The sequence below is a fragment of the Delphinapterus leucas genome, chromosome 16, assembly GCF_059928025.1.
Source record: "Delphinapterus leucas isolate spDelLeu-1000000601 "Yukka" chromosome 16, BTC_Dleu_Yukka2, whole genome shotgun sequence".
Lineage (NCBI taxonomy): Eukaryota > Metazoa > Chordata > Mammalia > Artiodactyla > Monodontidae > Delphinapterus > Delphinapterus leucas.
In genome coordinates this window covers 73,822,336-73,838,485 of record NC_143144.1, presented here as the reverse complement: position 1 = coordinate 73,838,485, position 16,150 = coordinate 73,822,336, and the positions used below count along the sequence as shown (strand labels likewise).

General features: G+C 35.9%; 1 protein-coding gene across 2 annotated transcripts in view; it reads left to right on the top strand.

Moving 5' to 3' along the window:
* PDZD8 (PDZ domain containing 8) overlaps nt 1–16,150 on the top strand; it is a 93,767-nt gene that overhangs the window by 42,941 nt on the left and 34,676 nt on the right. For both annotated transcript variants that reach the window (XM_089898211.1, XM_022568653.2), the window contains one exon: nt 5,066–5,168. In XM_089898211.1, the coding sequence (XP_089754337.1) occupies nt 5,066–5,168 (103 nt within the window). The remainder of the gene's footprint in view (nt 1–5,065; nt 5,169–16,150) is intronic.

Below are 16,150 nucleotides of genomic sequence, written 5' to 3'. Positions count from 1 at the left end.
AGAATTCAAAATAGTGTTTTATCTGAACTTTCCCTCTCTTTGCACCATTATTCCACGACTGTCAATTAGTTCTTCTAATGAATTTATTGAAGATGTCTGAAGGTGATATTAAGATGCACTGTTTTCAGAAATTGCTGTTTATATATGGGTTGCATAGAAAGAGAAATTGAAGGCCCAGAGACAAGAGGTATTTAGGTTAAAGGTGAGGAAGTAAGTTCTTGAAAGACATGTATTAGTAGAAACAGGAAGGGATAACTGGTATAAGTAGGATAGGGTTTAGTGAGTGACTGAATATGTGGATGTGTATAGGTGGAAGAGGCAAAGGAATGTTAAGAATTTGAGTCTAGGAGAATTATGGTCTCATTGACTTTGATTTGGTCATCAAGTATTGATTATTTTCTAATATTAGAGATATAAAGATCAAGACAAAGCTTCTCCCTTTCAGGACTAGTGGGGGAAATAGAGGTGCTTGTTTCAGAGGGAGATGAGTTTGACTTTATATGTCTTAAGTAGTAGGGCATGGTTAGATTTCCTTGTAGAAGTGTTCTGCAAACTTGACGGTTTAGACATGGAGAAGGAGAAAGATAGGGACTGGAGATTAGGTTTGGAGGTCTTCGTCATAGACAGGGAGAGTTAAGTCCTGGGGGGGGATAATTTCCAAGGGGGAGGAGTATAGACCAGAGGTAAGCATATATAGGAGGTCAGCCAAGTTTAATTCTTTTCACAACCCTTGAGTTGATATTTGACTCCCTTCAGGTGTGAGATTCTCCTTTCAAATTAAGTTTAATCATCCAAAAAAAAAAAAGATTTTTGGTTTTCACTTTTGATTATAAAAATGACTGTCTTATAGAAGAGTGCACAGGGAATTCCTTTCCTTTTCTCAGTGGTTTGGTCTTGAGTCATATAAATTCTCTCTCTTTGTTTCTTGATAGGTGATGTTTGTGCTTATGCTCAACATCATGAGGTTTCAATATACCTTTGCCTTTAAAAAAAATAAACATTTTGAAATTGGAAAGAACTTTTATAGAGGTAATAGCTCTTTCCAGAGACAGATGTCTAAAGGCAATTTTTCTTTGCCTTTTTTGTTTGCAGTACAGACTCCTACTCCTTTAGGAAGTAGTAATAGTAGAAATGTATTTGTACTCATTTCTTGCTAATTCAATATATGTTGAGTGTTAATTTTACTCAAAATATGTATTAACCAGTGACTGTTGCTACTTGTTTCTGGTGATTATATAATTTGAATAGTAAACCTTTGTTTAACTCAAGACTGAATTGTAGATGTACAATGAAAGTGGATACTTTTGTTTTAAATGTTCTATGTAAACTAAAGCAAATGCCTTCTTAATTCACCCAGTTGGCTGGTACTAGTGGTATAGTGGAAACTCCTTTCTGGCATTTCTCTAGAAAATTATATGTTTTTCCAAATCAGTCAAGATATCAGTCAAGAAATCAGGAAAATGAGGGATACTATTACTATTCTTCTAAAAGGATTAAATCTTAATCAACATAGAGTCATTAGTAGTTGAAGGAATCCACTGATTGCAAGTCAAAAGCAGGTTCAGGAAACGCTAACGTAGGAATTATGTCCTGGGAACCAGATCTGGTGCTTGTAGGAGAGAAACAGTCAATCTAAGCAGTCAGTCTCAGGTATCTCTTTTTCCCTGTCTGTTGCTAATGGTGGGTCATTCTTGCAAACAAAATAAATATTAAGACATTTATACACATAGTATACTTTATACAGATCCTAAGAAATAATACCTTTTTAAAAGAAATAAGTTTTCTAAGCAAAATAGATCCTTACTAAATTGGCATTTATGACACATGCTTTAGTGTAGTGTTGTTAGCTTTTCTAGAGTACTAGTAATGTTTGCTCAGTTTTTCCAGAATATTCACCATTGGCTACAGATCTTTGTAACTACTTTAACAGAAGAAATGTAAAGAGTAGAAGTGAGTATTGTGGAGTGCTCTGACATAGAATCAGAAGTTGATCTAAAATCAGAATTAATAAATGCAGTATCTATTTCGATGGCAAAATTAAATTCAGGGTAATCAGACAAAATATTTTCATCCTTAAGAAAAGAAATAAACATCTGAAGCAACATAGAGCCTAACAACCCAACCTAAAAGTGTTTTTGGAAGTACTTTTAATAGTTGATCAGTTGCTTTTAAAATGAAAGTTTTCTGTATCTGGAATATTTGTCACAAAACAAAGATCAAGGCTATCTGATAGGGCAGATAATGTTTTATGTACTTTAAAATTTAATTGTTAAGAATGATAACTATTAAATGTTAAATATTGGTGGTATTTCAATATTTTAAATGATTTTTATTTGGAATTTATTTTAAGGGACCCTTCTTTTAATATTTTCTGTTATCAAATGTCAGCATCAGATAAAAATCCATTTTATATTTTATTGAAATACGTAATTTTATTGCAGTGTATTGATTCATAGTAACAATAAAACAAGCATTTATTATTATATCTTTTTGTAACAAATCTCTGAGACTTTTGATATAACCCTAATGAACGCTCATTATTCTTTTTCTCTTTAAACAGCTTTATTGAGATATAATTCACATACCATACAATCTATCCATTTAAAGTATATGATTCAGTGTGTTGTAGTATGTTCAAAGGGTTCTACAGCCATCATCACAATCTAATTTTAGAAAATTTTTGTCCCTCTCAAAAAAACTCCATACTCATTAACAGTCAATTCCTAATCCCCCTAGTCCTCTTCCCCCAGCCCTTACATAACCAATAGTCTACTTTCTGCCTCTATAAATTTGCCCATTTCCAGACATTTCATACAGTATGTGGTATTTTGTGACTGGCTTTTTTCACTTAGCTTGTTTTCAGGGTTCATCCATATTGTAGCAGGTATCATTACTTCATTTCCTTTTGTTGCCAAATAATATTCCATTGTATGTGTATGCCACGTCTTATTTACCTGTTCATGAGCTGATGGACATAAGGGTTGTATTCACTTTTTGACTATTATGAATGATGCTGTTATGAACATTCATGTCAAGTTTTGTATGAATGTATGCTTTCATTTTTCTTGGTTATTTACCTAGGAGTGGAATTTCTAGGTCATATGTTAACTCTATGTTAACTTTTTATGGAACTGCCAAAATAATTTTCAAAGTGGCTGCATCATTTTACAACCCCTCCAGCAATGTGTGAAGATTTTAGGTTCTCCACATCCTCACCCATACTTGTTATTGTCTCTTTTTTAATTAGCCATCTAGTGGGTATGAAGTGGTATCTCATTGTGGTTTTGATTTGCATTTCCTGATGGCTAATGTTGTTGAGCATATTTTCATGTGCTTATTGGCTTTTTGCATATCTTCTCTGGAGAAATGTCTATTCATTTTCTTTGTCCATTTTAAAATTAGGTTATACTAGGTCCTTACGAGATACATGATATGCACATATTTTCTCCATTCTGTGGATTGTCTTTTTGCTTACTTGGTGGTATCCTTTGAAGCACAAAAATTTTAATTTCAGTGAAGTCCCATTCACCTATTTTTTCTTTTGTTACTTGTGCTTTTGGTGTCCTATCTTAAATCATTGCCTAATCCAAGGTCACAAAGATTGGCTTCTATGTTTTCTTATTAGACATTTAGGTCTGTGACTTATTTTAGGTTAATTTTTGTTGTGCGTTTTTAAAATGTAAAAAAAGGTGTTATGAAAAATATACAATGACTTATGATTTCAGGGGGAGATTCCAAGCATTATGCTTTCTTATTCCTGAATCCTGTAATATCTGTTGAGAATTTGAGAGTACTAGCTGGTGCATAGCCTTCTCTGCATGACCGTAAAGGCCTTTAGGTAGTTTGCTCTTTTGGACACATGGTGGCAGCAGAGCTTTGATGAATGAAAATTCTCATTTTCCTAAACTTAGAATTTTATAATTATGAATCTTTTTAATGCTCTTGGCAGTAAATTGTTGAGCAGTAAGTTTAAATTGCCTTTCAGATTAAAAATTATTTAAATTTATGAACTTTTCTTTGCCATGAGTTTATTCTGACTTTTCAGGTTATGAAACCAGTTTGTGAGGTATGGACATGATTTGCTTGAGTTCTCCAACCTTAGGACACAATTTTCTCTTATTACTCTAAGGTCTTTTAACCACTTTTCTTTCATTATCTCACTCCTATCCCTATGATCTTCGTGTAGAGATAAAGTAATAGAGTAGCAGTCAAAATGTTGATTAATGCTAAAGATAGTCTCAAACTTACTCCTAAAAACATTGGCAGACTTACATTCTGACTTAGAAGATAGATAATATAGAAGTTGAGCATGTGGGTAACAGTTTTTTCCTTCAATAAGAAAAACTGTTTTATGTCATCTCAAGATTTGACCCAAGATTTCCTTTTTAGATCTGAATATTAAACAGTAAAATTAAGTGATACAATTATTCCTTGACAGTTATTTTCAAGATAATAGAAATAATAAACATTTATTGAGCACTGACTGTTTGCTAGACACTATGCTAAATGCCTTATATGCATTGTCTTTTATTCTCACAACAACTCTAAGAGGTAAGTTTTATTTTTGGCCTGAATTTTCCAGAGGAAGAGATGGGTTTAGAGAAGTTAAATAATTTGCCCAAGGTCCCATTAGTAGGTAGAGATGTACGTGTATGTATGTGTGTTCATAGCAACTATATTTTACTATTTTGTGTTTAATTTTTACAGATATGGTATCATACTGTATATATGTATCACTCTGCAACTTATTTTTTAAATTCAAATCTATAGCTGCTTTGAAAATCTATAGCTTTTGCTACTGTGTATAGATATCTGGTCAATTTGTTTACCTCATGAATAGATACTACTTTCTGTTTCTTTGATTTAGCTGCTGAATAACAGCTTGTCCTAGAATTTCACCTAATTTTTAGCTTTCCTTTTCCAGTAGAGGGTATACAAAGTGTTTAATTAAATTTTTTCCTCTGTTAACAGAGTAATTTATTACTTTTTAGTATAATGATCAGAAAGAAAAAGTTTAATACATATAATTGGTATAATAGTCCCCTTGTTTTATTTTATACTGCAGGTTACTTATTTTTGGATCCTATGACAGAGAGGCAAATATTCATTGCACACTTGAGCTGAGCAGTGGTGTTTGGGAAGAAAAACAAAGGAGTTCTATTAAGACGGTAAATAGATTTGCATAGCTTTACATCTGTATAAAGTTTATATTCTATAAGTGTTATTTTATTAATATTTATGTATCCTAGAGTTATTTTTGGTCATATGCAAATAATTATGAATAGCTCTTATTTGTCTTGTTGCAATATATCCATAATAAAATGAATCATGTAAAACTATAGTATTAATTGCTTGCATAAGAAACCTTGTCTAACTAATTTTCCTTTTATAACTTTTCCTTTTTATAACTTTTTAACTTTAAAAACTTTTCCTTTATAACTTTATAACTTTCCTTTTATAACTTAAAAAAAAACTTTTATAACTTGTTTCATAGTTGTGGAATCAGAAGGAAATGATTCTGAACACCTTAGAAAAGCATGTAAATTCAGAGCATTCATTCATTCATCAGATATTTCATGAGCACTTACTTTGTACCAGGCACTGTGTTAGATGCTGGGGAAACAGTTCAAGACAAGAGACCCTGTTTTTGTAGTGCTGTCATAGGGAAGAGGTTTGATAATTGTCTGCCTGTATAGAGAAAGGATTATAGGAGGATGGGGTAAACCTGAGAGATCAGATCAGTTAGGAGGTATTTAGGGGGAGGTTGTTGGCTACTTTAACTAGGTGGTAGCCAAGGAAATGGAAAGAAGAGAATGGATTTGGGACATACTTTTGGTGTGTGAAGGACTTAGAGTTCCAGTTTCTTTTTTGATCTCTCTCAAAAGAAACTGTCATCTAAGTTGCAAGACTTTGAAAAAAATGTAAAGGCTTTTAAAATATTTTAAGTGCTATAATTAAAAATACACAAAAACAGTGCTTTACTCTCAACATTTTGTTAAAATTTTATTTATTTATTTTTGGCTGTGTTGGGTCTTCGTTGCTGCATGCAGGCTTTTCTCTAGTTGCAGCGAGTGGGGGCTACTCTTCATTGCTGCGCCACGGGCTTCTCATTGCGGTGGCTTCTCTTGTTGTGGAGCATGGGCTCTAGGCGCATGGGCTCTAGAGCGCAGGCTCAGTAGTTGTGGCCCACAGGCTTAGTTGCTCCACTGCATGTGGGATCTTCCCAGACCAGGGCTTGAACCCATGCCTCCTGCACTGGCAGGCGGATTCTTAACCATTGCACCACCAGGAAAGGCCCTCTCAACGTGTTTTAATTGGACTTGTTTGGGTTCTTTGGATTCCTAAATGAGTAAAAATTGTCACTAGTTATTAGCTAATTTGTTGAGCTAATAACCAACAACCAAACAACTCAACCAAAGTTGAGTTGGTGTTTTCTTAATATTCTGCATAGCAATTTTAATAGCAGTTATGTTGTGCTTCTTGGAATTTGCATAAATCTAGTTGTCTATTAAAGATTTTAGAGCATTTATCAAGATGTTGTCTACAGAATTTCTTTATTAAGCCCATGAAGTTTCACAATGAAAATAGAATCCCAGAATTTTATGGCTGAAATAGGGAAGAAAAAAAAAATCAGTGTCCTAAAGGGATCCTCAGCCTTTTTTTTAAAGAAAATTTATTTAATTTACTAAACATATACTGAAATATTGGGCTGGCCAAAAAGTTCGTTCGAGTTTTTTTCACACCATCTTAGGGTTTGGTACTAATAAAATTCCAAGAGTGATTTTGGGACCCCCAGACCTCTCCAGAGTTGCTTTTAGTCTGTTTTAAGGTAAGATCTATTTAGCACGTCAGTAGTTTTTTGCAGGAATAAATTATAGTTGTGTTCTTTAAAGCTGTATTTAATAAGTTAGATGTTAAGCTGTTTCTATCACATTTAATTCTTAGTGGCAGTATAGCAAATCCTAATGATTATTATTTGTAGCCAATATTTAGAAAAACTCTCTCTCTATTATGTCTTCATTATACTGGTGAATAGGTACTTTTGAACTGTACTTACTACCTAGATGTTTTATAGTAGTATTAATGTGCTTTTTGGTATTTCTGGGATAGTCTGTTATTCTTCATAGCATTTTAAAAAATAGTTACAAAAAAAGAAAATAAAATAGTTACAATTCTCTTAAATAGATACATAAGCATATTGCCATGCTCTCAAAAATTATGACTTTTAATGGTTATGTGGTATTTTTTTGGATGCCTCTTTGACTTTTAAATTGTTTCCAATTTCTCCATGTAATAATTGTGAACATTCTTATATAAAAAATTGAGCAGTGTGAAATTCTTTTGGAATAAATAGAGTAATTTTAATGAGTATGGGAAAGTAGGGAGAAGTAAAGCTGGAAAGGGAGGATGGGCTGACCCCCAGAGTTTGAATGTACGACAGTAGCTGGGAGAATAGGATTTGGGGCATGGGAATGACAGGGTCAAAATAGTTTCTTTTAGGAAAATCTCCCCTTTCTCTCATGGTTGTTCATGCCACCTTTAAGTTACATCTCAAGCAGTTTGAAGCAACTCCTCAGAGAAAATAACCAGCTTTATAATTTGTTCTGAAATAAATAAATACATGAAAAAGCAGTATTGTTTTGTCTACGTATGAAATGGTCATAACTTGCCATTGCTATTGGCATTTTCAGTTTCCTTTATTATACTTGCAAAAATATGAGATTAGACAGCTTTAATATTTTGTAGCAAAGGTTAGTAAGACTTTAATCTGGAGTCATAATTTTAGATCTCAGCATATGTCATAGGTAGTTTTGGAGAAGGAATTCTAGGTTACTAATTACATCTGGTGTCAAAACTGTCAGCAGCACTGAAGTGTCTCCAGGCACTAAATTACATATGTCTGAATTTAATAACTCTAGGGAGGAGAATTAGAGTGTTTCTCAAGATTACACAAAGCATTACAGAATAGGATTTGATAATTTGAGATACATTGCAAATTTGGCTAGCAAAAAAGTACATCATTAAAAAAATAAGTATGCTAAAAAGTATTTGAGTTTAGAATCTATCTTTGTATAAATAAATAATTCAGATTTAGGGCTTCCCTGAAGCCCTAATGGGGCAGTGGTTAAGAATCCGCCTGCCAATGCAGGGGACACGGGTTTGAGCCCTGATCCGGGAAGATCCCACGTGCCATGGAGCAACTAAGCCCACGTGCCACAACTACTGAGCCTGCACTCTAGAGCCTGTGAGCCACAACTGCTGAGCCCATGTGCTGCAACTACTGAAGCCCGCATGCCTAGAGCCTGTGCTCCGCAACAAGAGAAGCCACCGCAATGAGAAGCCCGCGCACTGCCACGAAGAGTAGCCCCCGCTCACCGCAACTAGAGAAAGCCAGCGTGCAGCAACGAAGACCCAGTGCAGCCAAAAATAAAATAAATTAAATAAAATAAATAAAATTTAAATAATAATAATTCAGGTTTAAATCCGTTTTTTTAATTTGAAATTTATTAAGTGAAGTTAGCCACCAATTTCAGTGAATATGCAGAATGAAAGAAAAATTAATTACGTATTTTAAATATGCCTTTGAGTTTTTCAGACATTTTTTAAAGCATAATGTACCTTATCATGCTGTTAAATTAGGGAAGATCAATAATAGATGGAAAGTTTTAAATTTGTAGTATTTTCACAAATATGGGATGGGGGTGGAGATGTGTTGGGCAGGTGTGGAGATGGAACAGTTGTAATGCAATAGCTGCGAGTCCTAGCAAAATCTAATGAATAGTGGCTTAAGCAGGAAAAGGAATTATCTGTCTTGTGTGATAAGCCCTGGGTTAGTATGGCAGCTCAGCAGTATTGTAATCAAGGAGCATAGCTCTTATTGGCTTTCTCCTCCATCATCCATAGCACAGGGTTTTTGTCTCCACGGTTGCAAGATGGCTAATGTACCGCTAGGTTCATCTTTCAAGAAAAAGGGTGAGGCGTAAGGCATGCCAAAGAGACATGTCAGCCAGGTTTTGGTTTTTTTAAATGCTTTCCTAGAAGTTCCACTTATATCTCATTGGCTAGAACTAAATCACGTGGCCTCCCCCAGCAGTAAGGAAGTATGGGGAATCATTTTAGTTTTTCAGCCTTAGTAGAGGCAGAAGGCAAGGGAAAAAGAGTTACGAATGCCTTTTAGGAGGCCAGTCCACAGTCTTGCCACAAGAAAAATTCAAATTTATTTGATGACTTTTTATTTTTAATGGAGTTTTTCTTGAATTGGGATATCAGGGAATAGTTGAAAAGAAGAATTTAATAAATACCCTGCATAGAACCTACTTGCTATTTATTAGATATCTGAGGAAAGTTTGGATCAAAATCAGACATTTAGGTCAGTGCCCTGCTTATTAGCTCATTTGCACAATGAAAGAGCTCATAGGGTAAATGAGGTACTTTGTGGTAGTGTTTGTTCCTTAAAAATAATAAATAAGGAAGATTCCTCATGAGAATCCCATAAGATTTGATAGCAAATAAATTAGAAATTAGGCTTAAACAAAAATTATAAGATCATCTTGCAAGAGATGAGAGGGCCAATACTAAAAATATGTTTACCTACACCAAAAGAGACAGGGCACTTTATGATTTATTTCAGTCTGTTGCATTATGCAGGTTTGGCGATGATAATTTGCTTTCCTTTCACTAAGGAAGAAAATTCAAGGAGTTTTCAGATTTTAAAAAAGTTTCAGGCCATGATATTTCAGTAGGAAACTATGAAAACAACTGTATAACTCTAGAATTTATAGTACTTATCCAATAACATTCACAATAAAATTAATCTGACATATATTAAACATATTGAGTATACGTAATCATTATTATATGCATGGTAAAGCAAACAGATCTCATAAATGTCACATAGACACACATAGTTTTTAAGAGGGAGAGATCCTGAGTCCTACCCTCCCAGAGTTGGAGTTCCCTCATCTTTGACCACCCACTTGCTTTACCCTTAGCCCCAGACATAAAATAGGTTATCAGTAAATGTTCTTTTCTTTTACTCTCTCTCAACTATCCTGCCTGTACCATCCATGTCTTCTCTTCCATCATTTATCCCCACTGTCACTGGAGTCTTCAAACATTGTTTTATTCTTGATGCAACCTGGAATTCTTGAGGCCATTTGGAGAGAAGAGAAGAAGGCACCATGAGTATGAGCTGTGGAACCTCTGAATCTGGGAGTTCTGGAGTAGAGGAAGAAGCACTGGGGGCCTTTTGGCACCCAGCTGTTCAGTCTAGTTCTTCCCCTTATTCTCCATTCTGAATAAAAGGAGTTATGAAAAGAGTTTTAATTTTAAAAACAAGCTTTTTAATGTACTCTTTTTTTTTTTGCGGTAGGCGGGCCTCTCACTGTTGTGGCCTGTCCCGTTGCGGAGCACAGGCTCCAGACACGCAGGCTCAGCGGCCGTGGCTCACGGGCCTAGCCGCTCCGTGGCATGTGGGATCTTCCCGGACTGGGGCACGAACCCGTGTCCCCTGCATCGGCAGGCGGACTCTCAACCACTGCGCCACCAGGGAAGCCCTAATGTACATTTTTTGATACTAACCCTATTCCCTCTCCTTCCATCCTACCACAGTATGCACTCAGACACTTACTTGATAGCAATTGTCCTTTGTAAGGGTCAAGTCTTTCCTTCTCTAACTAGAGATAGAAAGCTAAAAATCTAACTTGTTAAGTCAGTCCATTGGCATAAATATGTCACTGTCAAAGAGGAAGGAAGAATATCGATTTCTTCCTTTGAAGTGGAGATGAATTAAAAAAGAATCTTTCCTGAATATATTAGGTGGACAAAAGAGAGATCCTGGAACAGTCATGTGTTCATTGTAAAAAGAAGTAGAAGCACTTCATGTCTTATGTAGCCCAGTATGCAGGTACCAGAGGGAACTATGGTTAAAGACATTAGGAAATGTCATATTTCAGATCTGTCTGAAAAATAAGAAGTAATAAATTCCTGAAAAGCATTCAGCAAACAACTTGGGGAGAGTCCATAAATAATAATTTGGAGCTCTTAATCAGAATGAACATATTCCTTTCAGAGGGTTGTATGGTGTCAGCTGGCAACTTGAAATTGGGCACTGCTATAGGAAGGGCTTTAGATAGGGTCTACTGCACCCAAAATTATGAAGTCAGAAGAATTATCTAGCGTCTAGACTTTATCTTTTTGTTTGATTTGAGTGGTACTTTTCCTTCTCTGTACTGCTGCTTCCCCATCAAAACCTCATTTGTTTAATATATATAAATTTATTTATTTATTTTTGGCTGCGTTGGGTCTTTGTTGCTGCATGCGGGCTTTCTCTAGTTGCAGAGTGCGGGGGCTACTCATTGAGGTGGCTTCTCTTTGTTGCAAAGCATGGGCTCTAGGTGCGTGGGCTTCAGTAGTTGTGGCACGTGGGCTCAGTAGTTGTGGCTCACAGGCCCAGTTGCTCTACAGCATGTGAGATCTTCCCAGACCAGGGCTCATGGTGTCCCCTGCATTGGCAGGTGGATTCTTAACCATTGCGCCACCAGGGAAGTCCCAAAACCTCATTTTTTGAAAGGATCTGATTCTGAGAAATAAATAATTTATATCAGGTTCCCTTCCATTTTCTTTTAAACATACCCTTACAATTAGACATTTGAAGAGATGATGCTTACTTTCTAAGAACTGTCAGTGTAGGGAAAGAGACATTTGAACCAAATATGTCACATATGTAATACTTAAGAGTCTATGAAATATTGATACTTTTACCATATACAAAGAGCCAAAGTCTTTTGCCCGTAGGATCTGTACTTGCTCCCTTAAATCCCACTACCTCGAACAAAACTAGACTGTGTGTGGTATTCTGATAATTAGGAGACAATTTGGGAATGGTGTTAGTGGAATCATTTTAGAGCAGAGGCAAGGAAGGCTCTGAAACTATGGGGAGATGGAATTTGAGTGGAAAGGCCTTCATAATAAGATCAGCCATGTTTAAATGCCAAAGATTGAGCCTGATAATATGCCTTATCATAAAGTTCAGTGAGTCTCCCTTTACTTCCAGAGTAGAGGTTAGGGCCACTGAATACAGGAAACATTTGGTAGAGGGAAAGTAGTCATTTTGGAGAAAATACAATGTATAGGGAAATCTTTCCTGTCTAATATGAAGATGCCAAACAAGCATATAGAAGAAATGGAAACAGTAAATGCATTCTTAACTTTCAGAAAGCTTTTGATGAAGATCCATACCAGAGGTTCCCAAATCATCTAATTACTAGGAGAATATTTTGTCACAGATAGATCTGCATTAAGGATAGGGGAAACAGGGTAAAAATGACCAGGTGTGATATCCTGAATGATTGAGTCCGGGACTTTGATCAGTTTTCACAAATGATCTAAAACAGCACTGTCCAATAGAAATAAAATGCCACTTACGTAATTTTAAGTTTTCTTCCAGCCACATTTTTTAAAGTAGAAATTCACAAGTAAACAATTTTATAATCTTTTATTTGACCCATACACCTAAAATATTGTCATTTTCACATGTAATCAACATAAAAATTAAGGAGATTTTTTTTTATAGTCTTTGAAATCTGGAGCGTATTTTACACTTATAGCACATCACAGTTCATCCTAGCCACACTTCAAGTGCTCAGCCACATGTGGCTAGTGGTGACTGTATCAGACAGCACAGATGTAGAGGGAGCAACGTACAATGTAATATTCAGATTTGCACATGTCATTAAACTTCTGTCGATAAAACATGCCAAGTTAAAAGGTACAAAATTGAGAAAGCTCTCTCAGGACAAATATGTAAGAAAGAATTCCAAACTGCCTAAAATATGTGAGATCTAGGCTCCCTAAAGAAATAGACAGTATATCATTGTACCTCCAAAACAAGACAACTTTTCATTAGAGTGGGTGTCACAAAATGAATATGCTTATTTTAAAACTATGAAGTTCTCAGAGAGAATAAATTATTTGTACATTTCTGGTTTCTATAATACAAGAAATTTATAATTGCTAGATAAGGTGGGGAGAAAGAACTGAACTTTATATGGAAATGAGATAGCCATATAAAGATAAATGGATGGGAAAAAATTAATGTTCTTCAGCTGAAAAGACAAAGGTGGGTGAATGATTAATGGAAGCATATAAATATAAAAAGTAAACAATAGAATGATCAACAGATTTACGGAGCAAGGAACTAAGTCTCTTGGTCTATGAAGATAAATCTCATAGGGCTAATGATAATTACATGCTAAATGCTAAAAGAAGGGCACTTAAAAGGTCTTTGGTAATACTGCATACTACGTACTTGCTGATAGACTTTGCAGGAGCACAAATATGCTATATTCTATTTATGCTATGTGTCCTGCACCTAGTAGAATTCCTGGCATGTTGCAGTTGTTCAGTGAATGTCCTGGGAGGAGGGAGGGGAGGATAAGTGGCCTTCATGGCTCCATACTTCTCACAGGACAGGCTCACCATGCTTCCAGCTTCTGCTTGATGCTCCAGCCCCTGGCCTCACCTAATACTACTACTTCCCTCTGTCCTTCCAGCCGAAGGGTGGTAGTGACTATCTGAGACAGAGTTGCTTCACTGTCTCCTGTTTGGTTCTCAGTTCTTCCATCACTGAGTAGCCATTTCCTCCAATTAAAGTCCTTCTGTTTCAGATATTTATGTGTGTCTGCCTTCTTATCAGTCCCTAACTGACTCACCAACCAATCATCATTTCTCTGGGAAACTTTTCCTAATGAGCATGAAACTCTTTGGTAATATTTATCACAGTTGGGAGTTTTCATTTATATTTGTATGATAATTTGATTGGGGTTATCTCTGCCAGTATCTTCCTTTACAGCAGATACCATGATTGTTTTTGCTTTCAGCACTTGGCATTTAGTGGGTATTCAGTAAATGTTTTTGGGAACACTGAAGCTGTCTGTTTAGCTATGAGCCTCCATTTACCCTTAACCTTTTTTCTTCCAAACTTTCAGCGTGACATAGTCACATTTCTGTCTGTTTTCTTCCTTCAAGCCTGTCTCTGTTGTATGGTTTAAGCAAATAAAAATGTTTAGGTTGAGGAGGTCCACAAAATTAGATTTACTGCTCAGTATTCCTTCTGTATAAAAAGCCTGGTTTTTAGAGTAAGGAGTTTACAAATATGGTACATAATGGTATAATGGCATTATTTAAAATATCAGAAGAGCTTCTTACCCAATGCGTGTAGTTCAGCATAGCCTAAACAAAATGACTGTGGGATCTAAAATTTTACTTGCCTTACTTCCCTTTTAGTTTTGGAGAGTTTTAGAAGTTCTTGCTGAATGATATTTGTCCATGAATTATTGAGTGTACATACAAAGAGTCTCAAAGAACTCCCTAAAGAACTGTGGTTTCAAGTAAGAACATCAGAGACAGACAAATTTATAAATACATTAGGCTAGATGCTTCAGAGTTGGCATTTTGGTGTGTTTGTTTAAGGCCAGATGCCTTGCAGATAGTATTATTTGGTGCTCCTATTTAACCATTTGCCATTTACAGTCTTAATCTTGTCAAAAGGAAGAGAAAGATTAAAGCAAATAAAGCTTTTTTTAAAATGTCAGTTTTTATGAAAACTCTGGTTTAGTTCCATTTGATAATATTTGCGAATACAGTAGGGACCCAATGAAATTTTAGCCATATGTAATGTTCTATAATTTGGCTTCTTAAATAAACTAAATGCCTTTGAGCTTTAGTAGTAAATCCTATTCAGCATTTCCACTCAAAGTTCATCTTGGTTAGAAATGAGGGATGCAGTTTTCTGTCTCATATTTTCTAAGTGTGTTTAATATAATTGTGAAATTCTGTGAAAAGAGTAGAAATTTAGGTTAAAATATAGAAGTGTCTCCAAATCAAGTCAGTGTAAGGCACTGGGTATGAGAAAGAAGAAACTGAGTATGAGGTGCAAGGCAATGAGCATGTGGTCCCTTCCTTCAAGGAGGAGGAAATAAGATCAACAGTGTGATGAGCATCAATATTACTATAGCATATGAATACTCTAAGAGAGTTTCATAATAAAGTACTATGAGGTTCCATTGGAGGGGAGATAGCATTCTTTTGGAAAAACCAGGAAAGAATATTTTGAGGTGACATTTGAGCCAAGCCTCACAGTATATATAGGATTTTAAAATGGTAGTAAGGAGGGCATTTCAATGTGGGAAACATGGGGTAAACCCAAATAAAGAGTATGAATGTTTGAGTATGTTTAGGATACATTGAGTCATCCAGGTTGGCTGAAGAGTATGGTAATGCAGGAAGATCATGCAAAACAAGAGTAAAAGGATTGGACCATGTTGTCCAATTAAAGAAGTGCTTTAAATACCAGCCTAAGAAGTTTGGCTGTTACTCCCAGACAGTTAGCAGTTATGCAGGCTTTTAAAATGAAAGTAATCTCATCACAATCTTGCTTTAGGCAGACTCGGCTCTCACTTTGAGACTTAGCTATTTCACTTATTGACAGAAGGATATTTCATTTGTTGACAGTCCCCAAACCTATCTCATCCACAAGTATTTTATTCCTCTATAAAATGGGAATGATAGTGCTTCACATGGTTGTGTAAGGGATAAATGAGACTCTGTATATTAAAATGTCCAGGGCTTCCCTGGTGGCACAGTGGTTGAGAGTCTGCCTGCCAATGCGGGGGACACGGGTTCGAGCCCTGGTCTGGGAGGATCCCACATGCCGCGGAGCAACTGGGCCCGTGAGCCACAACTACTGAGCCTGCGCGTCTGGAGCCTGTGCTCCGCAACAAGAGAGGCCACGATAGTGAGAGGCCCGCGCACCGCGATGAAGAGTCGCCCCCGCTTGCCGCAACTGGAGAAAGCCCTCGCACAGAAACGAAGACCCAACACAGCCAAAAATAAATAAATAAATAAATAAGAATTAGAAATTCATTAAAAAAGTACATTAATATTAAAAAAAAAAATGTCCAGCACATATCTGGCATATAGTAGGTAGTAAGATGTTTACTAGATCTGGCAGCAAATGGGTAAAGTCAAGGGTGATTTGACAAGGGGAAGACTTGAAATAGAAGAGGTGAAGGGTAATGAAGGTCTGAAACAGAATGGTGGTGAAAATGGAAAATAGAATCATTGTGGCTTGGATACCACTGGAAATGGA